The 16,212-nt window shown below is 39.3% G+C and overlaps 3 protein-coding genes and 1 long non-coding RNA gene across 5 annotated transcripts; 1 reads left to right on the plus strand and 3 right to left on the minus strand.

Moving 5' to 3' along the window:
* Positions 1 to 3,915: 3,915 nt before the first annotated feature.
* On the minus strand, positions 3,916 to 9,932 carry LOC130701105 (calcium-independent protein kinase C-like). The gene is made up of 13 exons (XM_059497385.1): positions 9,379 to 9,932; positions 9,208 to 9,259; positions 8,951 to 9,122; positions 8,846 to 8,877; positions 8,693 to 8,775; positions 8,459 to 8,591; positions 8,263 to 8,393; positions 7,736 to 7,856; positions 7,218 to 7,654; positions 6,999 to 7,153; positions 6,597 to 6,923; positions 6,349 to 6,496; positions 3,916 to 6,253 (listed from the first exon to the last, which is right to left on the minus strand). Exons 1-13 carry the CDS (start codon positions 9,727 to 9,729, stop codon positions 6,089 to 6,091), a joined length of 2,307 nt encoding a protein of 768 aa, XP_059353368.1. The 5' UTR covers positions 9,730 to 9,932; the 3' UTR covers positions 3,916 to 6,088.
* A 685-nt stretch (positions 9,933 to 10,617) lies between these two features.
* LOC130701146 (protein kinase C-like) lies at positions 10,618 to 12,312 on the minus strand. Its single transcript, XM_057523123.2, has 7 exons — positions 11,792 to 12,312; positions 11,635 to 11,686; positions 11,376 to 11,544; positions 11,270 to 11,301; positions 11,122 to 11,204; positions 10,898 to 11,030; positions 10,618 to 10,831 (listed from the first exon to the last, which is right to left on the minus strand). Exons 1-7 carry the CDS (start codon positions 12,140 to 12,142, stop codon positions 10,743 to 10,745), a joined length of 909 nt encoding a protein of 302 aa, XP_057379106.1. The 5' UTR covers positions 12,143 to 12,312; the 3' UTR covers positions 10,618 to 10,742.
* A 223-nt stretch (positions 12,313 to 12,535) lies between these two features.
* Positions 12,536 to 14,348, plus strand: LOC130701129 (uncharacterized). Its single transcript, XM_057523094.2, has 6 exons — positions 12,536 to 12,804; positions 12,881 to 13,126; positions 13,187 to 13,306; positions 13,368 to 13,672; positions 13,744 to 13,895; positions 13,988 to 14,348. Exons 1-6 carry the CDS (start codon positions 12,617 to 12,619, stop codon positions 14,249 to 14,251), a joined length of 1,275 nt encoding a protein of 424 aa, XP_057379077.1. The 5' UTR covers positions 12,536 to 12,616; the 3' UTR covers positions 14,252 to 14,348.
* Positions 13,952 to 16,055, minus strand: LOC130701195 (uncharacterized). 2 transcript variants are annotated; one of them, XR_009003967.2, is made up of 5 exons: positions 15,918 to 16,055; positions 15,689 to 15,856; positions 15,154 to 15,617; positions 14,350 to 14,627; positions 13,952 to 14,279 (listed from the first exon to the last, which is right to left on the minus strand). It is a non-coding gene; the product is annotated as an uncharacterized LOC130701195 (long non-coding RNA). The 2 variants fall into 2 exon arrangements; XR_009003966.2 differs by having other exon boundaries at positions 15,689 to 16,055.
* Positions 16,056 to 16,212: the final 157 nt, after the last annotated feature.

Here is a 16,212-nt window from a genome sequence, read left to right on the forward strand (position 1 = left end):
CGTTCATACACACACACACACAAAAAAAAATGTCCTACAAGGAGGAATGAATTACCTAATACCGTACCTTGTGTGTGTGAAAGTTAGGCTGTGCAATGTGCAGGCGCAACCGTCGTCAAGGATTCCAACTCGACAAAAAACTTGGACGCGTGCCTTTGAAAGAGCAAACGGCGCGTAATTATGCTTTGATTCGGCCGCGGTTTGGCCCCGGTACTTGAGTATAGAAGTATGTCGTTGAGATCCAGAACCTGTGGTTAGAAAAGAGAGAAAAATAGAATAAACAAGATTAATAAAAACGATTAACCAGACTAGGTTTTCCCCATCTAACTCTTAATTTGCTCCTTTTTTCAATTGATTTATAAGCACTTCCATGACATCGATACACAGTTTCGACGATAGGGAGAGAGAGAGAGAACGAAACGTTTGAATTTTAAGCTTTTCCAATATTTTCCCCTTCCGCTTTGCTTTGTTGAATCCAGCTACGTCGTCATTGCATTTATCTGGGTTTCATCGTTGTGGTGCATTGTTCGTTCAACCCAACCTTTCCCGCACGAATTAATAAGTCGACGAACGAAGCGCACATAATACATGGGAGAAATCTCGTTTCACAAAATGCGCCTTTCTAAACTGATCTCTACGTCCAATCAACTTGACAATGCAAAAAAAAAAAACTTGGGCGGAACGTGGAAACATAAACAATTCGTTTTCTTCATCCATTGTTTTTTTTTTTTGTTTCTTTCTTTCTTTTCTTGCGAGGTTGATATGCTGCATTTTTTTTTTTTTTGTTCATAGGAGCAAGTCCGTGAGTTTGTTTCCGGAGAGATGGTACCGAAACCATTTCCGTGGACGCGATTTTTCCTTTTCTTTTTCTCCTCCGCTCTTCTGACTTTATTTTGGGAATCTTGTCTCTTGTTTCTCTCACGATCTCGATATCTTCCTTGACGACGGGCATATCAGTCAGTAAAAACAGCAGGGAAGAATGATATAGTAGTACAGGTCGCAATTTGTGTACGACAGGAGAATTGATTATTATTCTTGTTTTGTTGAAATCTCTTGGCAATTTTTGGCGATAGCCCATGGAGCTGGCCGGTTCGTTTTTCATCGTATTGACAGACACGTATATCGATACCGTTAGGTCGATTCCTGTTGTCACGAAAGGCCGCACTCGTTCACTTTCCTGCCCATTTCGACAGCGACAAGTTGACAGGTCCGTTTCTCACGTTTCCTTTAATCGATAGTTTCGCGGATGAAGTCAAGACGGATTCTGCGACACTGAATGGACAATCGTTGCACGCGGGAGACGGGCTCGGATGCTTCTCGTTATTAAATGTAATTCAATAGCCGGAGTCTCCGACATCACCATCGATCGCTACGCCCCGAAAAAAGGAAAACTATCCAATACTCTCCGATACGAGTAGGGCCACGTATAAATACACTTACTTTCATTGCTCTGTTTGATTTCTTGAGTCTTTTATCCCTATAACGTCTGCTTTTTTCCTCCCTTTCCACTTTTGCTTGTTGTTGTTGCAACGGCAACAACTCGTGCCCCGGGAATATAGTGTCTGTCACCCCGCACCGTAAAATGAGAGGCGAAAAATAAAGGCTCCCTACCCACGCACTGCGGCCGCGTCAGTTGCTCCCCAAACACTGGTAAAATTACGTGATGCCCGCTCGCCCAACCGGAGCCAGTAATTTTTTATAGTTGAATAAGACGACGAGAAAATGAAGATTAAAGGGGAGAACACACACATTTGCTCGTTTTGCGTACCCAACTCCTCGAGTATTTCGCGATGGAAGTGCCCCCTCCCGCGAAACCCATTTTCATCGGGATATTACCCGATCCGTGTACACCTCTTGCCCTTCTCTGTAATCATTTCTATGGTCGCTCTAGAGGAATTTGCTATAAAAATTATCGAGCGTCCTGGAAAACTCAATTACCTTTAGAAAAAAAAAAAAATAATATTACCTCTTATTTAAAAGTAGGAAAAGAATGAGTTGACTTTGATTATTGGCCGTTTTTCTAGCGAGTGTCACTCAAGAGTGGGTGGTGGACCGCCAATTTATCTGGCCAGCTCACCCGGCATCTTCCGGAATCGTCAGGGATATCAAAGGTTTTATTCTTCTTTACAATTCTTCTTTTCTTGTTGGTGTTCTTGCTCTAGCTTCCCCTTCATCTACTAGTGCACATTTCTGAAGCGTATGGCTGGTGTTGGCTCGTACTACTGCCTTTCTAAAGGAATGGTCCGCTTCATTACTAATCGAAAGGATGCCGGCATTTCGTTTTGTCCCCCTTTCTTCGGTCAAGTGCGGGCAGCATTCACTGAAGTCCAGTATGAAGGCCTAATGTACAGCCAGAAATAAGAACGTTTAACTGCCATCTATGGAAAGTTATTCCTACCATCTTCCTGGAAGATTTGACACTTGACTGACATTGAGTGACGGAATAAATTCCAAATGTGAAGCTCCAAAACCCACGGAAGAAACAAACTTTCCTTGTGCTTTAAGTTTGAGATGCAGTGTTTCCTAAGACGGCTTGTCCTGACAAGACCTGAAAAAATGGAAGAAAAGGTGCTAACATTTTTAATAGATATAATTAACAATAATAAAAAGTAAACCAAACAGAACAATGATATCACTTGATTTCCTGTAGTTAGAAACAAGATCCATACACATTCTTTACTAAAAGGCAATTATGCTTAGTCCACACTGGGACAAGGGCACAATTGGGTATCAAACCTGGGGTGATGGTAAAAGCAGGCTGTTGCACTAATCCATGGAAGACACTAACTATCGGAATGAGTACCAAAGGCTTAATTAGTGTATGTTGGACCTTATTAGCGTGGTTAAAGAAAAACAAATCCTAGCCTTTGACAGGCAATAAAAGAAATTATGATTGTCCGAGAACTGAATAGATTTGATTTGTAAATAGGTAGGCTTCTATTAGTTTTAAATATCTAATTGTAGATTAATTAAGAAAACACATACTTGTTTTATTTCAACTCCATATCTTCCTACTAGTTTTAAAAATGTGGTAAGTTTTAAATATTAAAAATGGTAGGATAAAAAGGTCATCTAATTGATCAGCCTTTGAATTTCTAAAACAAACGTAAATTGCCTCAAACTTGTAACATTATTAACATCCCATATTTTAATGAAATACAATTGAAATTGCTTTTTTGACATGATGTCAGGCAAGAACTTTACAATACATCTTGGTAATATGCCACAACCTGTGGCAAATAAATATTACAAGTAGTAATTTAAACATTTCTACACATACACAACACCCAAAAAGAAATTGGGTTACTTATGTGCATATAACATTATCATTCAGACAGAATATTTGTTATAATCTCCTATTTAATGTCTATCAGAAGCCAAATTCAATCACAGTTTTCACCACTTACCTTCAAGCGATTTTAACCACGTGTTTTTTTAGTGCTTTCCAGAATAATCTTACACAGAGTAAATCACGTTTCGTACTAATGCAACAATTTAAAAATTTCGAATAGATCTTCAGATTCGGGATACCTCATTAACATACAAGCGTTGCCTGATCGTTAAAAATGTTGACGTCCGCCATACCTCATTTGTTTGTTTTTTTTCAACATTTTGAGAAGTGCCGAAGTTGCGATTACAGCTGAGTGGCAGTTTTAATTCTAAAATCCGATTTAGTTAAACTCCGGACGTTAAATTCGCATCCAATTCTAGAAATGTCTTATCAACTTTGCATAACTCCTTGCTTTCACCTAGGTTTCGAGGCAAATGGAAACCGAGTTGCAACGGAATGCCCGTGTTAATATGTCCATTCAATTGGCTAGTAGCAATATAGTGAAAAAAAGGACACAGATGGCGAACATACAGACTTTGTTCCAAATTCCAGGAATTTTCGCAGTTCCATATTTTCCATACAAAGCAAAAAATAAAGGAAAAAATAAACGGAGAGATACATGAAAATTAATAATAATAATAATAAATAAAAAAAATGAAAAAATAAACATTAAAAAAAATCGAAATAAAAACAAAACAAAATGAAGAAGAGAGAAATTCTGACTAGCCATGCAGAAAGGAGAGAGCGATGAGAGGGAAAAAGAATTAATCATAACAAAGCAACAAGGTTCGAGGGCGCACTCTCCTTAGATTGCGCCCTGTAACATAAACGAAAAATTTGGGTGGATGAGACAGACAGTTTGATGAGAGGCAGATAAATAAAGAGACAGCATTTTTATAACGATTGCATTGCGGAGGAAGGAGTGAAAATGATCGAGGGAGTATCCCATTGTTTTCATTTCATCCGGATGAGATGGCAGAAAGATAAAAAGAGTTCGGGTTAGGTTCAGGGACAAAATTTAAAAAAAAACAAGAAACAAAATAGAACGAAGTAGACAGAATAAATCCAGACTTCCTTGGTGAAAATCAAATAAATAAGGATATCCAACATCATATTTAAATCCGTAACACGACGACCAATGAGAGGAAACTGACCAACACATTTGTGAGACGAGGGGGGTTGAAAAAAAAAAAAAGAACAAAAAAAGGATGGAGTTTACAATAATGGGGAGCGGGGGACGCGCAGGAAATCAAATACGATGCCACCCGAGAAGATTCAATAACGAAAAAGTGCGAAAGCCATCGCGCTTTTTCCCCAGTAGGTCCATCGTCACAGTTTTCTAATCCAGTGGTTTGTGGCGCTGGCGTTTGGGCATTATGATAACAGTGGAGAGAACAAAAAATGGGGAAATATTAAAAGAGAGGGGAAAACGTTGGAGAACGAGAGCAAATAATTTCCAAAACAAAAAATAAAGAAAAATACAGTAGGGAAATAGGGGAGGGCAGCATCAAATGGCAGTCGAACTTCCTGACCCATAAGAAAAGAAAATAAAACAAATAATTTCAATCGAGAAAAGAACGAGGACGTCCACACGTTCTGTCGATAGCGAAAAACAGACCCTCAAAAATGTGCGTTGTTAATTGTGCTGAGAGCAGCTTCCTCACATTAGCCATTTTTTTTTCATCTTCTTCTTAATTGACCCAAAGTCCCTCAATTTTTGTGGTTTCTCAACGAATAAAACTTCTAAAATTTAACCAATCCTTCAGCTCAAAGCTGAGATGGTTGAAAAGCAACAACGCCTTCCGGCCGAGAAGGATCGAAATTCAGTAACACGACTTCCTTTTTTTTTTCTTTTTCAAACGTGAAACGCAATTTTGTTGTAAATTCTTCTGCTCCGGATAAGAGAAAACAGTCTGTAAACAAAAGGAATTAAGATAACCGAGAGTTTGTGATGAAAAACCGAAGACAACTAAAAAAACAAAAACGGCTAAGAGCAGGAGACTTGAACCTAACCGAAAAGAACACACAGACCCTTTGCAATAACGTACAAAGAAACGGAGCGATGGAACCAAAAACAAATTACGGAACAGCTTGGGAGGCGACAGAGATGTGGGGTGGCAGAGAAATTGCACGCGAGTCTTTCCTCCTTGCCTACACGACGGGAGGGAGGGATCAACAGACCTATAATTTAGAAGAGAGAAACTCGTAGATAGATAGAGAGAGAGAGAGAACACGGAGATTAAATACTTGCTATCTTTCGCTGATTAAACGAATATCTTTGGCATTGAGAGCGAAACGTGCAGCCATTCATGTTTTTTTTTGTTTGTTTTTTTTGTTTTGCTTTTTTAGTATGTTTCGTTAACTTTTTGTCACCAAGAAAAGAGGAGGACTGGGGGGTTGGAAAGAGAGCATAAAATGAGAGTATTATTATTACTTTTTTTTTTCTTTTTTTTGTGTGTGTTTTGTTTTTAGTAAATGTCCCCCTTTCGATGGCTAAACTTAATGGAAAAAAAAATCCACGTATTTTTTTCTTTTTCTTTTCGCTTTCCTCTTAAATAAATGCTATAGAGGTGTTAGGCCGCAAGCTGAGAAACATCAGCTCAGTTTTAAGGGACAGGGTGAAGAGATGGGGGGAGGTTAAACCTAAAGTAAACCAAAAATGGGAGGGATCGTGGGTTCTTTCTTGTGCGACTTTGTCTCTACCGTTTTCCTTTACCACTTTTTTTTTTGTTTCTGGCTCCGAAATGTTTTACGTTTTTAGGCCGACAGCAGGCGATGGGGGATGTAATCGGGATTGATGAAAGAGAATCCGCGGAACTCGTCCTGATTGATGGCTCGGACAACTTCATGGTTAATGGGTGTCAATATTGGATCTTCCTTAGTAAATTCACTGTCGAAGTTCAGGGCGTCTCGTCGGCTTTTCTGCAACAAGAACGTATGCATTAGCAAACAATAGGGATAGACAGATGCCAAAAAATGCCAAAATCTGATAAGTGTGGAAACAAATGAATGCTTACGATTTTGGGTCTGAAGGGTGGCTTAACTTTCCTCGCCTCTAAAGCCTCCCAATCGATATCTTTGAAAAACGGATGGACTCTGATGGCCACTTCAGCACCTTGGCCTACCACACAACCTAATCGCCTCGATGGGTTTTTCGTCATAAACTGTTGACAGACGAGCACAACAGCAAACGACGGAAAGCGAAAACCAATTCATTAGCCAATGCGTTTGTTGTTGGTTATATCTTAAGCTGATGGACATACCCCCTTTCAAAATAGAGACAGCCTCTTTGGACAACCAGACCGGATAGAGAACATCGTCGTGCAGGATTGACTCGAAGAGGTCATCTTCATTATCTGCTTCGAACGGAGGCTGACCGGCCATCATTTCATACATGAGCACACCCAAAGCCCACCAATCAACCGTTGCTCCATACGGCAACTCTTGAAGAATTTCGGGTGCAATATAATCGGGTGTACCACAGAAAGTATTAGTGGTAACACTGTCGACTATTCCCTCTTTGCACATGCCAAAATCAGCAATTTTACAATGACCTTCACTGTCCAGTAAAATATTGTCCAACTTAAGATCCCTGAAAAGAAAGTAGAAAAAAAATGATGGATGATGAAAACTAGACAACCACAAGTTAAAAAAAAAATATATATACCGATAGATCACTCCGTGACGATGAAGAAATTGCAAGGCCAACGTCACCTCGGCTGCGTAAAATCGAGCGCGTGGCTCGTCAAATTTGCGGACTCTTTGGATTTGGAACATCAAATCACCACCGTTGACATACTCCATGACGAAAAACAGACGATCCTACGGAGAGAACAACTGATTTACCGACAAATTAAAAGATGAAAGTTGTTGCTCTTTGTTATACCTTCGTTTGAAAGCAGGAGTGCAGAGCAGTGAGAAAAGGATGCTTAGCCGACAAAGCTAAAATGCGCTTTTCTGTCATAGTGCATTCGACATCATCGTCTTGCAGAATCACGTCTTTCTTGAGCACCTTAACGGCATATACTTCGTCGGTGCCCTTTAACTCGGCGAGCATAACTTTACCGAAACTTCCTTTGCCAAGCACTTTGATGAAATGAAACTCGTCCAGTCCAATTTTCTTGCCATCCCGGCTTCCACGATCGATTAGTGTATCTAATGCTGATTGCTTGGCAGCGTGCTTTGACGTGTCTTTGTGTTCTTTCATTTTCTCATTTAATTTTTCATTCATGGCGTGCTGGGCAAGAATTCGTAGCTTCATCTCTTCCTCCTGATCGGGACGGACGGAGGAACGGTCCGTATCGCTACACTCGGAGCTCGAACCTGTTTTTTTGTAAGAAAACAAATGAATAATAACATCAAGCTGCTATTTGCCCATTCAGGTATTTGTGTTCAATGACACACCGCTTATGGCAGAGCTGCCCAAACCAGACGACGACCCCATCTCATCCGACTCCATAATTGGTAGTGATGCCGTACTCATCATCGAAGCGTTACTAGAACCAGTCGATTCAATGATGGAAGCCTTTCAAAAACAAAAACATTTTTGTGAGTTAAAAGCAAATATGGTTATTCCAATAAAATGTTTAAAACGAAAGAATAAGCCTTGACTCTACAAATTGTGCACATTTTAAAACTGCAGAAAAAAGATACAACTGAACCTAATTCAACTTTTTTTACACCTATGGCCGAACATCCCGTCTTCTCCATTAAAACACACAAAAATAGTGTTGAATTTCAAGTAGCCAAAACCTTAAGTTCAAATGGCAAACCTCTTACATCAACGCATGCAGGACGAAAATCCCTAACTAACAGAATTCATCCGCGTTAGTAGCACCGATTTTTCAAAACCATGATCCGATTGCACCTTCGACCTCGGACGATCGAACTTGAAGGAGGAATACCGCGATTAGCAGTAGAAGATAGCTTACCTTCTTCTTGCGTTGGTTGATTTTGGTGTTGACACCAATCGCATTGAGAATTTCAGCCATTTCTTTAGTGTTGATACCGCAATTGTTTGCTACGTTCTTTTGACATCGTTTGTGGACGTTCATGTTGCAAGCTATAAGGACACAATAAGGTATGATGTAATAAAACAATTGAAGGAAAGAAAAAAAAACTATATACCTTGACACTGAAGGCCCTGTTTTATAAGTCCATAGAGAAGAGAACCACAATGATCGCAAAAAGTGAATCGCTTATAGTTATGTACAACGAAACGGTGCGGCACATTCAAACTGAATCGTTGACCAATTGCCGGCTGGAGAGTTCCCAGTCATAATAATTATTGAAAAATTAAATTTAAAAAAACCCAAAGAATTATAAAAACTATTTGATTAAACGTAAAAATTGATTTCACACCTCTTCTTGAGTAGTGTCCTTGATTCCTGGACAGCGGGTGACTACAAGTTCATGGCAGCGCTTGTGCACAACACAAGTACAAACTGAAAATTCAAACAAAAAAACAAAAAAGAACTCATTTAAATGAACAATCTCAATTACGCATTATTTTACCTTGGCATTGGTATCCTTGTTTACCAAGTCCCCTGTTAATCAATAAAATGGAACAATTATAGAGGCAAGAAATTGGTGAGTTGCTTCTAAAAAAATTCTGATTACCAGATAAAATCTCTGCAGTGAGAACAAAATGTAGGCTGTCGCAAAAAAGTTGCCATGAATTTATGTCCGTTGACCTGGTGAACTCGACGACGCATGGCTCCACGTCGTCGGTTTAAACCCTGACGCTCCTTGAATTCGCGGGGCTTCTCATTGCTAGTACTTCCACAGGCGTCTGTTGAAAAAAAAAACAATCAAAATGTTATACTGTAGAACAAAATGAAGGTGAATGCCATATAGTGCTAAGTAGAGCAGGTCACCTTGTTCGAGGTCAACAACTAAATGTATCTTTCCCTGTGGTTCCAGGTTGACCTAGGAAAATAATAACACAAAGACATTAATTTAACACACATAGAAACATCAAAGTTCATTAGCTGAGCTTCATTTCTCTATTAATGCCCTAAAAGTAGATCAGAGAAAGCCAGACTCACCCAAATGTCGGAGTTCTGGTCTTTAGTGATGTTGATCAATTCATCAAAAGAGATGCTACAATTTGCTACAAAATCATCAGGTGGTATGGCAGCATCATGAAAAACAGTGAGGCCTAGATTGGTGCCCGACTGAACCTCTGACTGGAAGGTCTCATTCCACATAGGGCAAAAGGTCTTCTGTCTGGTGGTGGTCCGGTGGACATGAACCTCATCAATGTCAATAAAGACATAGGGATCAATGGTACTCTCGACGAGCTTGCCGGCCAAGCCAACATTATGACGGCGTTGGAAATCCGTCGGCCTCAAGTCGACCGCCTCGACCAGTTTCACTTTCAACGTCCCAGTAAACATTGGGAGCGGTGAGCAGGACGATTCAGAGGGAAGAGCCTTTGACGAATAAATCAATTACACTCAAATAGTACAGAAACTTGCGGTGGTATTAGATACGCCTACGTGGCGATGAAGGACCGGAGATATATTTTCTATCGCAGAAGTCGGCTCTTTGATAATAATAACAACAGAGACTGGGCGCCTTCCCTCCCCAAAGTCCTTAGACGTCAACGGGTAAGAAAAGTGGGAAAAAGCGGCCATTACGCACTGACAGCTGGGTTGCTAGATCATTCATACTCTCTTTGTTTTCAGTGTTTCTTTGCAAATAAAATTTAATACTCGAGGGAATCTTCTAAAATATTTTATTGATGAAATGGAGGTAACATAATTAAAAAATTATATCTTCAATACACAAGTTCAACCCGAGAAGTGAAATACCATGTAATGTTTTTTCCGAAAGCCAAAGGCAACACTACAGATCACTTGTCGTTGTCGTCTGCACTTGAGTGTCGACAAATTTTGTTTCAACTGGCTATTATCTAGATTTGTTGATTTTCTGGACGACCATAAGTTGAACAATTAACTTCATCGTTGTATGCATGCCTAACATGTTAATTGTTTTTTTCCAACGAATTTTGAAAGTATAGCAACAAAGATTAAGAGAGCAATTAGATGACAAAGGCAATCGATGCGAACGATTTCCTTAATCTGAAACAAACAGTTCCATCAGTACAGTTTTATACAATTGTTTATGTCCACATGAAGTCATTTGTTAATATATAATTAGAAAAATTAAAGAAAAGAATTCCACAAAACTTTAATCTCCAGGTCTTACATACAAAATCACCCACAACCTGGTAAGCATGATCAACAACGTTGAATTTACCATTATGCTTTTACTTACAAATGTGCTGTGCATGTCATATGTTTATTATATGCAACTCCTTTAAACCAAGTTACAAAAAATTATTTCAATAATTTTTCTGTGTCTTTATTTTACTATAAAATGTTCAAGGAAATAAAGAGTATTTCTTTCAGTGAGTTTCTGTGATTACATTGGTGTTGATATGGCAGCTGTTTGCTGCATTTTTTTCACATCGTTTGTGGACATTCATGTTGCATGCTATCACATAATAATAAAAATGGTGTTGTAAAACTAACAAAGAAAAAACAACAATTTTTTCCATACCTTTACATTTGAGGCCTTGTTTTATCAACCCATAGATTAAAGAACCACAATGGTTGCAGTAAGTGCACCGAAAGTAGGTATGTTTAACAAAATGGTGTGACATGTTCGAACTGAAACGTTGACCAGTCGCCGACTGTTGAGTTCAATAGTAATAATAGTAATAAGAACAAATAACCGGTGGATTTTCAAAATTATTTCATCAAACAAATTGATAGTTTTCCTACCTCTTCACTAGTAGCGTCTTTGATTCCTGGACAGCGCGGGACCACAAGCTCATGGCAGCGCTTGTGCACTACCCGAGTGCAAACTGAAAATACAAACATAAAAATTATACTGGTCTCCACAAATAAAATCATTATATCTGTATTCAACCTTGGCATTGGTATCCTTGTTTGCCAAATCCCCTGTTAAATACAAACATGGAACAAGATAGGTAAAAAGATATTGGTATAATTCACACGAAAGGGATTATATTTACCAGATAAACTTTTGACAGTGAGAACAAAAAGTTGGCTGCCGCAAAAGAGTAGCCATAAATTTATGTCCATTAACTTGATGAACACGGCGACGCATGTCTCTACTTCGTCGATTTGAACCTTGAAGCTCCTTGAGTTCGCTGGTTTCCTCGTTGTTACTGTTACACACATCTGTTTGGAATAATAATAATAATTGTATATATATTTTTTTTGTCTATAGTTAATAAAATTCGAATGTGGGTGCTAGGTAGAACAGGTCACCTTGCTTGAGGTCAACAACTACGTGCAACTTTCCTTGGGGTTCTAGATTTACCTGATGATGATATGAAATTTTAATCTCACATACATTAAATTCTTTAGGTGAAAGTGCATTACACCACTTAAGTGAGGAAAGTGGTTCAACGAAAAAGTTACTCACCCAAATGTCAGAATTCTGATCTTTGGTAATGTCAATTAGCTCATCAAAGGACATGCTGTAGTTTGCTACAAAATCATCAGGTGGTATGGCAGCATCATGAAAAACAGTGAGGCCTAGATTGGTGCCCGACTGAACCTCTGACTCAAACATCTCATTCCATGAGGGACAAAAGGTTTTCTGTTTGGTAGTAGTTCGATGAACATGGACCTCATCAATGTCAACAAAGACATATGGATCCATGGTGTTTTTTATCAGCTTTCCGACCAACCCAACATTGTGACGGAGCTGAAAATCCGTCAGTTTCAGATCAACCGCCTCGATCAATTTCACTTTCAATGTCCCAGTAAACATTGGAGCAACGTACAGGACGAGTTCAAGAAGAAAAGCCTTTAATGAAGTACTGAATTGCACTGAAATGTTACAAAACACGCGGATACTTTTTTTCAATTGTAGGGTTTGGATGCTCGACAATAATAACAGAATCTGCGTCTGCTCTCTTCGACTGTTCAACGCCCTCGTAGCTTACGCGACGGAGGACATCCAAATTGGGCGCCTACTACGCAGTTACATCTGCAACGTTGCTAGAGTTTATTCACCATTTGGTTTCATTTTCAATGCGACTAAGTTTGCATTCAGCTTTGATAGAAAATAATTAAGAAATTTATTTCAGTAAAACAAATGCGAAGTAAAGTAACACGCATTGTTATTGCGTAAATCAAAAGACAACGCCTGTTATTGTCGTCTGCGTTCGAGATTCAGTCAATCTTGTTTCGGCGTGAAAAATATTTAGATTTGTTGATTTTCTGATCGAACATAATCTGAACAATGAGGATCACGGCTGTTGTGCACGCTCAACATATTGGTAATGCATTCAAACAGATTTGGAAAGCGCAGCACAAAAGGAAAGTGCTTGACTTTGGAATGAGAGAACAAATCGAAGCGAAAGGCATTAAAGTGGTCGATGCGGCTGAATACCTGAATGTGAAACGAGTGATTCCATCGATCCTACCACAGTAAACGCATACTTATCAGAATTTCTATATAAAAGTAAATATAAAAGTAATTGATGTAATTCGTTTTTTTAACTAGAGAAACAGAGGGAAAAGATCTGGTTATCAGTGAGACTTTAATCCCAAAGGCTCGTGAACAAAATCACACACATCCTGATTGGCATGACCAACCATGCAGAATTTACAATGATCATAGTTCCCTTTTTACAGGAATCAACGAAGGTTTGCATGTTGCCAAAACATGTCTAGTTGCAAATATCTTACCAGATAGGGTGTTGTCATTCAAAGCAAAGGCTCCTGGAGAAATCCATGAAAGAATGCAAAAGTAAGCATTTTCTTTCTTTCTCAAGAAACAGCAAAGTTGTACTAACACATTGTATTCAAGGGCTATATTAAGTGCACATTCCTTGGATGCACTGCAAGAAAAACTGCCAATCGCAGTAGACATCAAGAAACCTGGATGGAGTTTTCCCCGTTCCTACGGGCTACCACGATGGAGACGAAAGTACTATCCCTTTATAATTTATTTTGGAACTAGAAGTAACCTTACACTTCATTATTTATAGTGTTCAGCTAATGAATAAAATGTTCCACACCATGGACTTGGCTTTGTCCAATCAAAATATTGACGTGACTCAACAACAATTCACTTCCGAAATTTCAGTGAAAGCTCCATTGACGCTAGATGGCCAACCTAGTCTATTCGAAATTCGACAAAATCAGCTTATGTTTGGAAAAAAACCATTGCAGCCATACGTTGACGGGGAAACCAAAGCTGAAATACTGTCAAACCCGTTGCCACCCATTTACCCACTAAGCAGAAGCATAAGCATCCACGAACGAAACATTTATCGAAGGGAACACAAATTTCGTGAGTTGTTACGTCACGTTCATACTTTTATCTTCTGGCATCCATTTTAATTGTTTGGTTTATTTTAATAGCTGTCCGACAAGGAGCACCATTCGATCACCTGACGATGGGCATCTTTTTCATTAACAAACCTTTCATGAAATACACTGGAACTCAAGTTCAGGGTCGCCTCTTGCTCCATTCTTTTAGTGCAGCTGCCGCATATGCCCAGCAGCGGTACGGGGTAAGACATTTGTTTCATCACACTCAGTTTGTTACGACTTTCAACAAAATTTCCTGTGACGTATGTTTTTATTTTGTTTTTTTTCGTAACAGAAAGACGTGAAGGAACTTCCCGAACCAGTGACTATTAACTGCGTACAAACCGACAGCCGCAACTTTTATTTCGGCTGTTTCCAGCTCCACTCTTTGGATTTGGACAGTAGTGAGGCGGCACATAACTTGTTTTGGGTCGAAGGACCTCAGCCCATGTTTGCCAAATGCGATTACGTTAACAACCAGCCCGTGCTGGAGGGCTATAATCCCGAAGTGCTGGAGACTCTAATGGCTTTGTATAAAAGTCAAACGGTGGCGCCTTGAAGATGTCAAAACTTTTCCTCCAATCCTTCTAGTGAAAAACGAAATAAAAAAAAAATCTATCAAATTTCGTTAAATATATGAAATGTTGCTGTCGTTACGTGTGCAAAAAACGTCCCTTTTTGGCTGGATCTCTACGCCATGTGTTTGCTCGCTAATTATTCATCAAAGCTGAGTCGGAGATGCTGCATCAAACAGACGTTGCAAATGAAGAAAAAAAAAGCGGGGCTTGGCAGTGTCACGCAAACTTGGTGTGACGAAGCAAATCAGCGGCCATGATGATACACCGCATAACGAGAGGATGGAGTTTCATTTAGCGGAAGCAGACGACTCTATGCACCGTCTGCTGCGTTTGAGTGATAACAAGGAGATGCTTCCTCTTACCGTAAAAAAAAAGGAAAAAGAAAATAAATAAAAAGTAAACCGCAGAGACAGTATATATGATGATGAGAAAAGTATAGCTAGCAAAGAAGAGAAAGTAGTGCACGTAAAAATCATTTCCTATTCTAGCGGATCTCTTGATTAATCCCCGCGAGAGGAGGATGCGAGCTAGAGAATGAAAAAGATGCGGCTAGTGCGTTGTATCCTGCATGCTAGAGTGCAAAGCCCCGCCGCCAGGGAGAACTTTGATAATACACGCGAACACACAGACGGTGAGAGAACGAGAGCCCTTCCCTTTACACACTGCTAACTCAACCTCACCCTTACAAAGGGATAGTCCTTCCTCTTTGTATCTGTAAGCAAAAAAGCTCTCGTGTGTGTCTGTCTATCGACCGGTTGCAATCGATATAGCCTCTCTATATCCTACTACTACTTTACCCCGGTGCGTGATAACATGACAAGGAAAAGTAAAAAAAAAAAAAAAAAAAAAGGGAAAAGCAAAGCTCGCCTTTATGATTACGTACCTTTACTCTTTTTTCTTTTCACATTTCGTGTCGTTTGCTTCAGTTCTATCGCCAGGATTTTTCCATCTGTTATTTTTCCTCCCTGTTTTTGTGTTGAATTTTCTATTTTCTTTTCTTTCTGCCGAGTCTCTTATTCAATTGGATTTTTTAAAATGCGTGTGTCCTCTCTTTCTCTGGACGAGTGCCTCTTGACGACGCGAATACTCACGCAGGACACTCATCGTTTTGAAAGACACACAACGGCCAAACGAAAGAAAAGAGACTGTAACTCGAACATCAAAAAAAAAAAAAAAAAAAAAGAAGAGTCACATTAGTTTCGCGTTTGAAATTATTATCTTTGACATGTGTCTTGCGTTTTGTTTGTTTTGGCAGTGCCACTCAGACCGTTAAACTTCGCGTTGGGAGATACGCGGAACACGTCCATCACGTGATAATGAGGCCTGGCACTATTACCACTGCGCATCCTGCAATTCCAGTTGAAAAATAAATTTATAACAAGACAATCCTTAGAAAACAAAAAAAAAAATAATGTTACCCAATACATTATAGTCAGCATTGAAATTTTTCAATATTCAATGTGATATTAGGTAGTTTGACTTGAGTAAAGTTCTAAAAGGGTGATTGATCGGCGCTGCCCCCTTTTGAAATGCCGTTTGAAGTTATTCTCCCCCGTTCGGAAACTTGGGTTGCAACTTTCACCTCCCTTGATCACATTTTCTTACTCGCCTTTTTGGCTAATTATACGTATGTGTATAAATACTGACAGATGGCGGTTGCGAAAGGAGGCGAGCCAAGATGACGAATAAAGATGCTCTTTCCATGATGAAAGACTTGGCCACTACATCCCCGAATTTTATTTCTTTTTAAATAGGCCTATTTTTAGTGCACAGACGAAAAAAAACCTTGATCAAATGCGATTGGTTAATGGGCATCCTATACCTAATAGAAAAAAAAAATTCAATTAAAAACATAAATAAATCGAATAAAAGTAGACAATGCCTTTTTTGTATACTCTCACAGTTTCTTTTGTGCATGCTGGCGTAGAAGCTATTGACTGGT

This window comes from Daphnia carinata, chromosome 10, assembly GCF_022539665.2.
Source record: "Daphnia carinata strain CSIRO-1 chromosome 10, CSIRO_AGI_Dcar_HiC_V3, whole genome shotgun sequence".
Lineage (NCBI taxonomy): Eukaryota > Metazoa > Arthropoda > Branchiopoda > Diplostraca > Daphniidae > Daphnia > Daphnia carinata.

What these genes read in the sequence shown, in the direction of transcription:
- LOC130701146 (XM_057523123.2), bottom strand. Translation starts at nt 12,142, where the DNA reads ATGTTTACTGGGACATTGAAAGTGAAATTGATCGAGGCGGTTGATCTG. An exon ending in ATCAGAATTCTGACATTTGG is followed by an intron (nt 11,687 to 11,791) that starts GTGAGTAACTTT and finishes TATCATCATCAG; the next exon opens with GTAAATCTAGAACCCCAAGG. An exon ending in ACAAGGCCTCAAATGTAAAG is followed by an intron (nt 10,832 to 10,897) that starts GTATGGAAAAAA and finishes ATTATGTGATAG; the next exon opens with CATGCAACATGAATGTCCAC.
- LOC130701105 (XM_059497385.1), bottom strand. Translation starts at nt 9,729, where the DNA reads ATGTTTACTGGGACGTTGAAAGTGAAACTGGTCGAGGCGGTCGACTTG. An exon ending in CACTGCAGAGATTTTATCTG is followed by an intron (nt 8,878 to 8,950) that starts GTAATCAGAATT and finishes ATTGATTAACAG; the next exon opens with GGGACTTGGTAAACAAGGAT. An exon ending in TCAACCAACGCAAGAAGAAG is followed by an intron (nt 7,857 to 8,262) that starts GTAAGCTATCTT and finishes TGTTTTTGAAAG; the next exon opens with GCTTCCATCATTGAATCGAC.
- LOC130701129 (XM_057523094.2), top strand. Translation starts at nt 12,617, where the DNA reads ATGAGGATCACGGCTGTTGTGCACGCTCAACATATTGGTAATGCATTC. An exon ending in ATCCATGAAAGAATGCAAAA is followed by an intron (nt 13,127 to 13,186) that starts GTAAGCATTTTC and finishes ATTGTATTCAAG; the next exon opens with GGCTATATTAAGTGCACATT. An exon ending in CTACCACGATGGAGACGAAA is followed by an intron (nt 13,307 to 13,367) that starts GTACTATCCCTT and finishes CATTATTTATAG; the next exon opens with TGTTCAGCTAATGAATAAAA.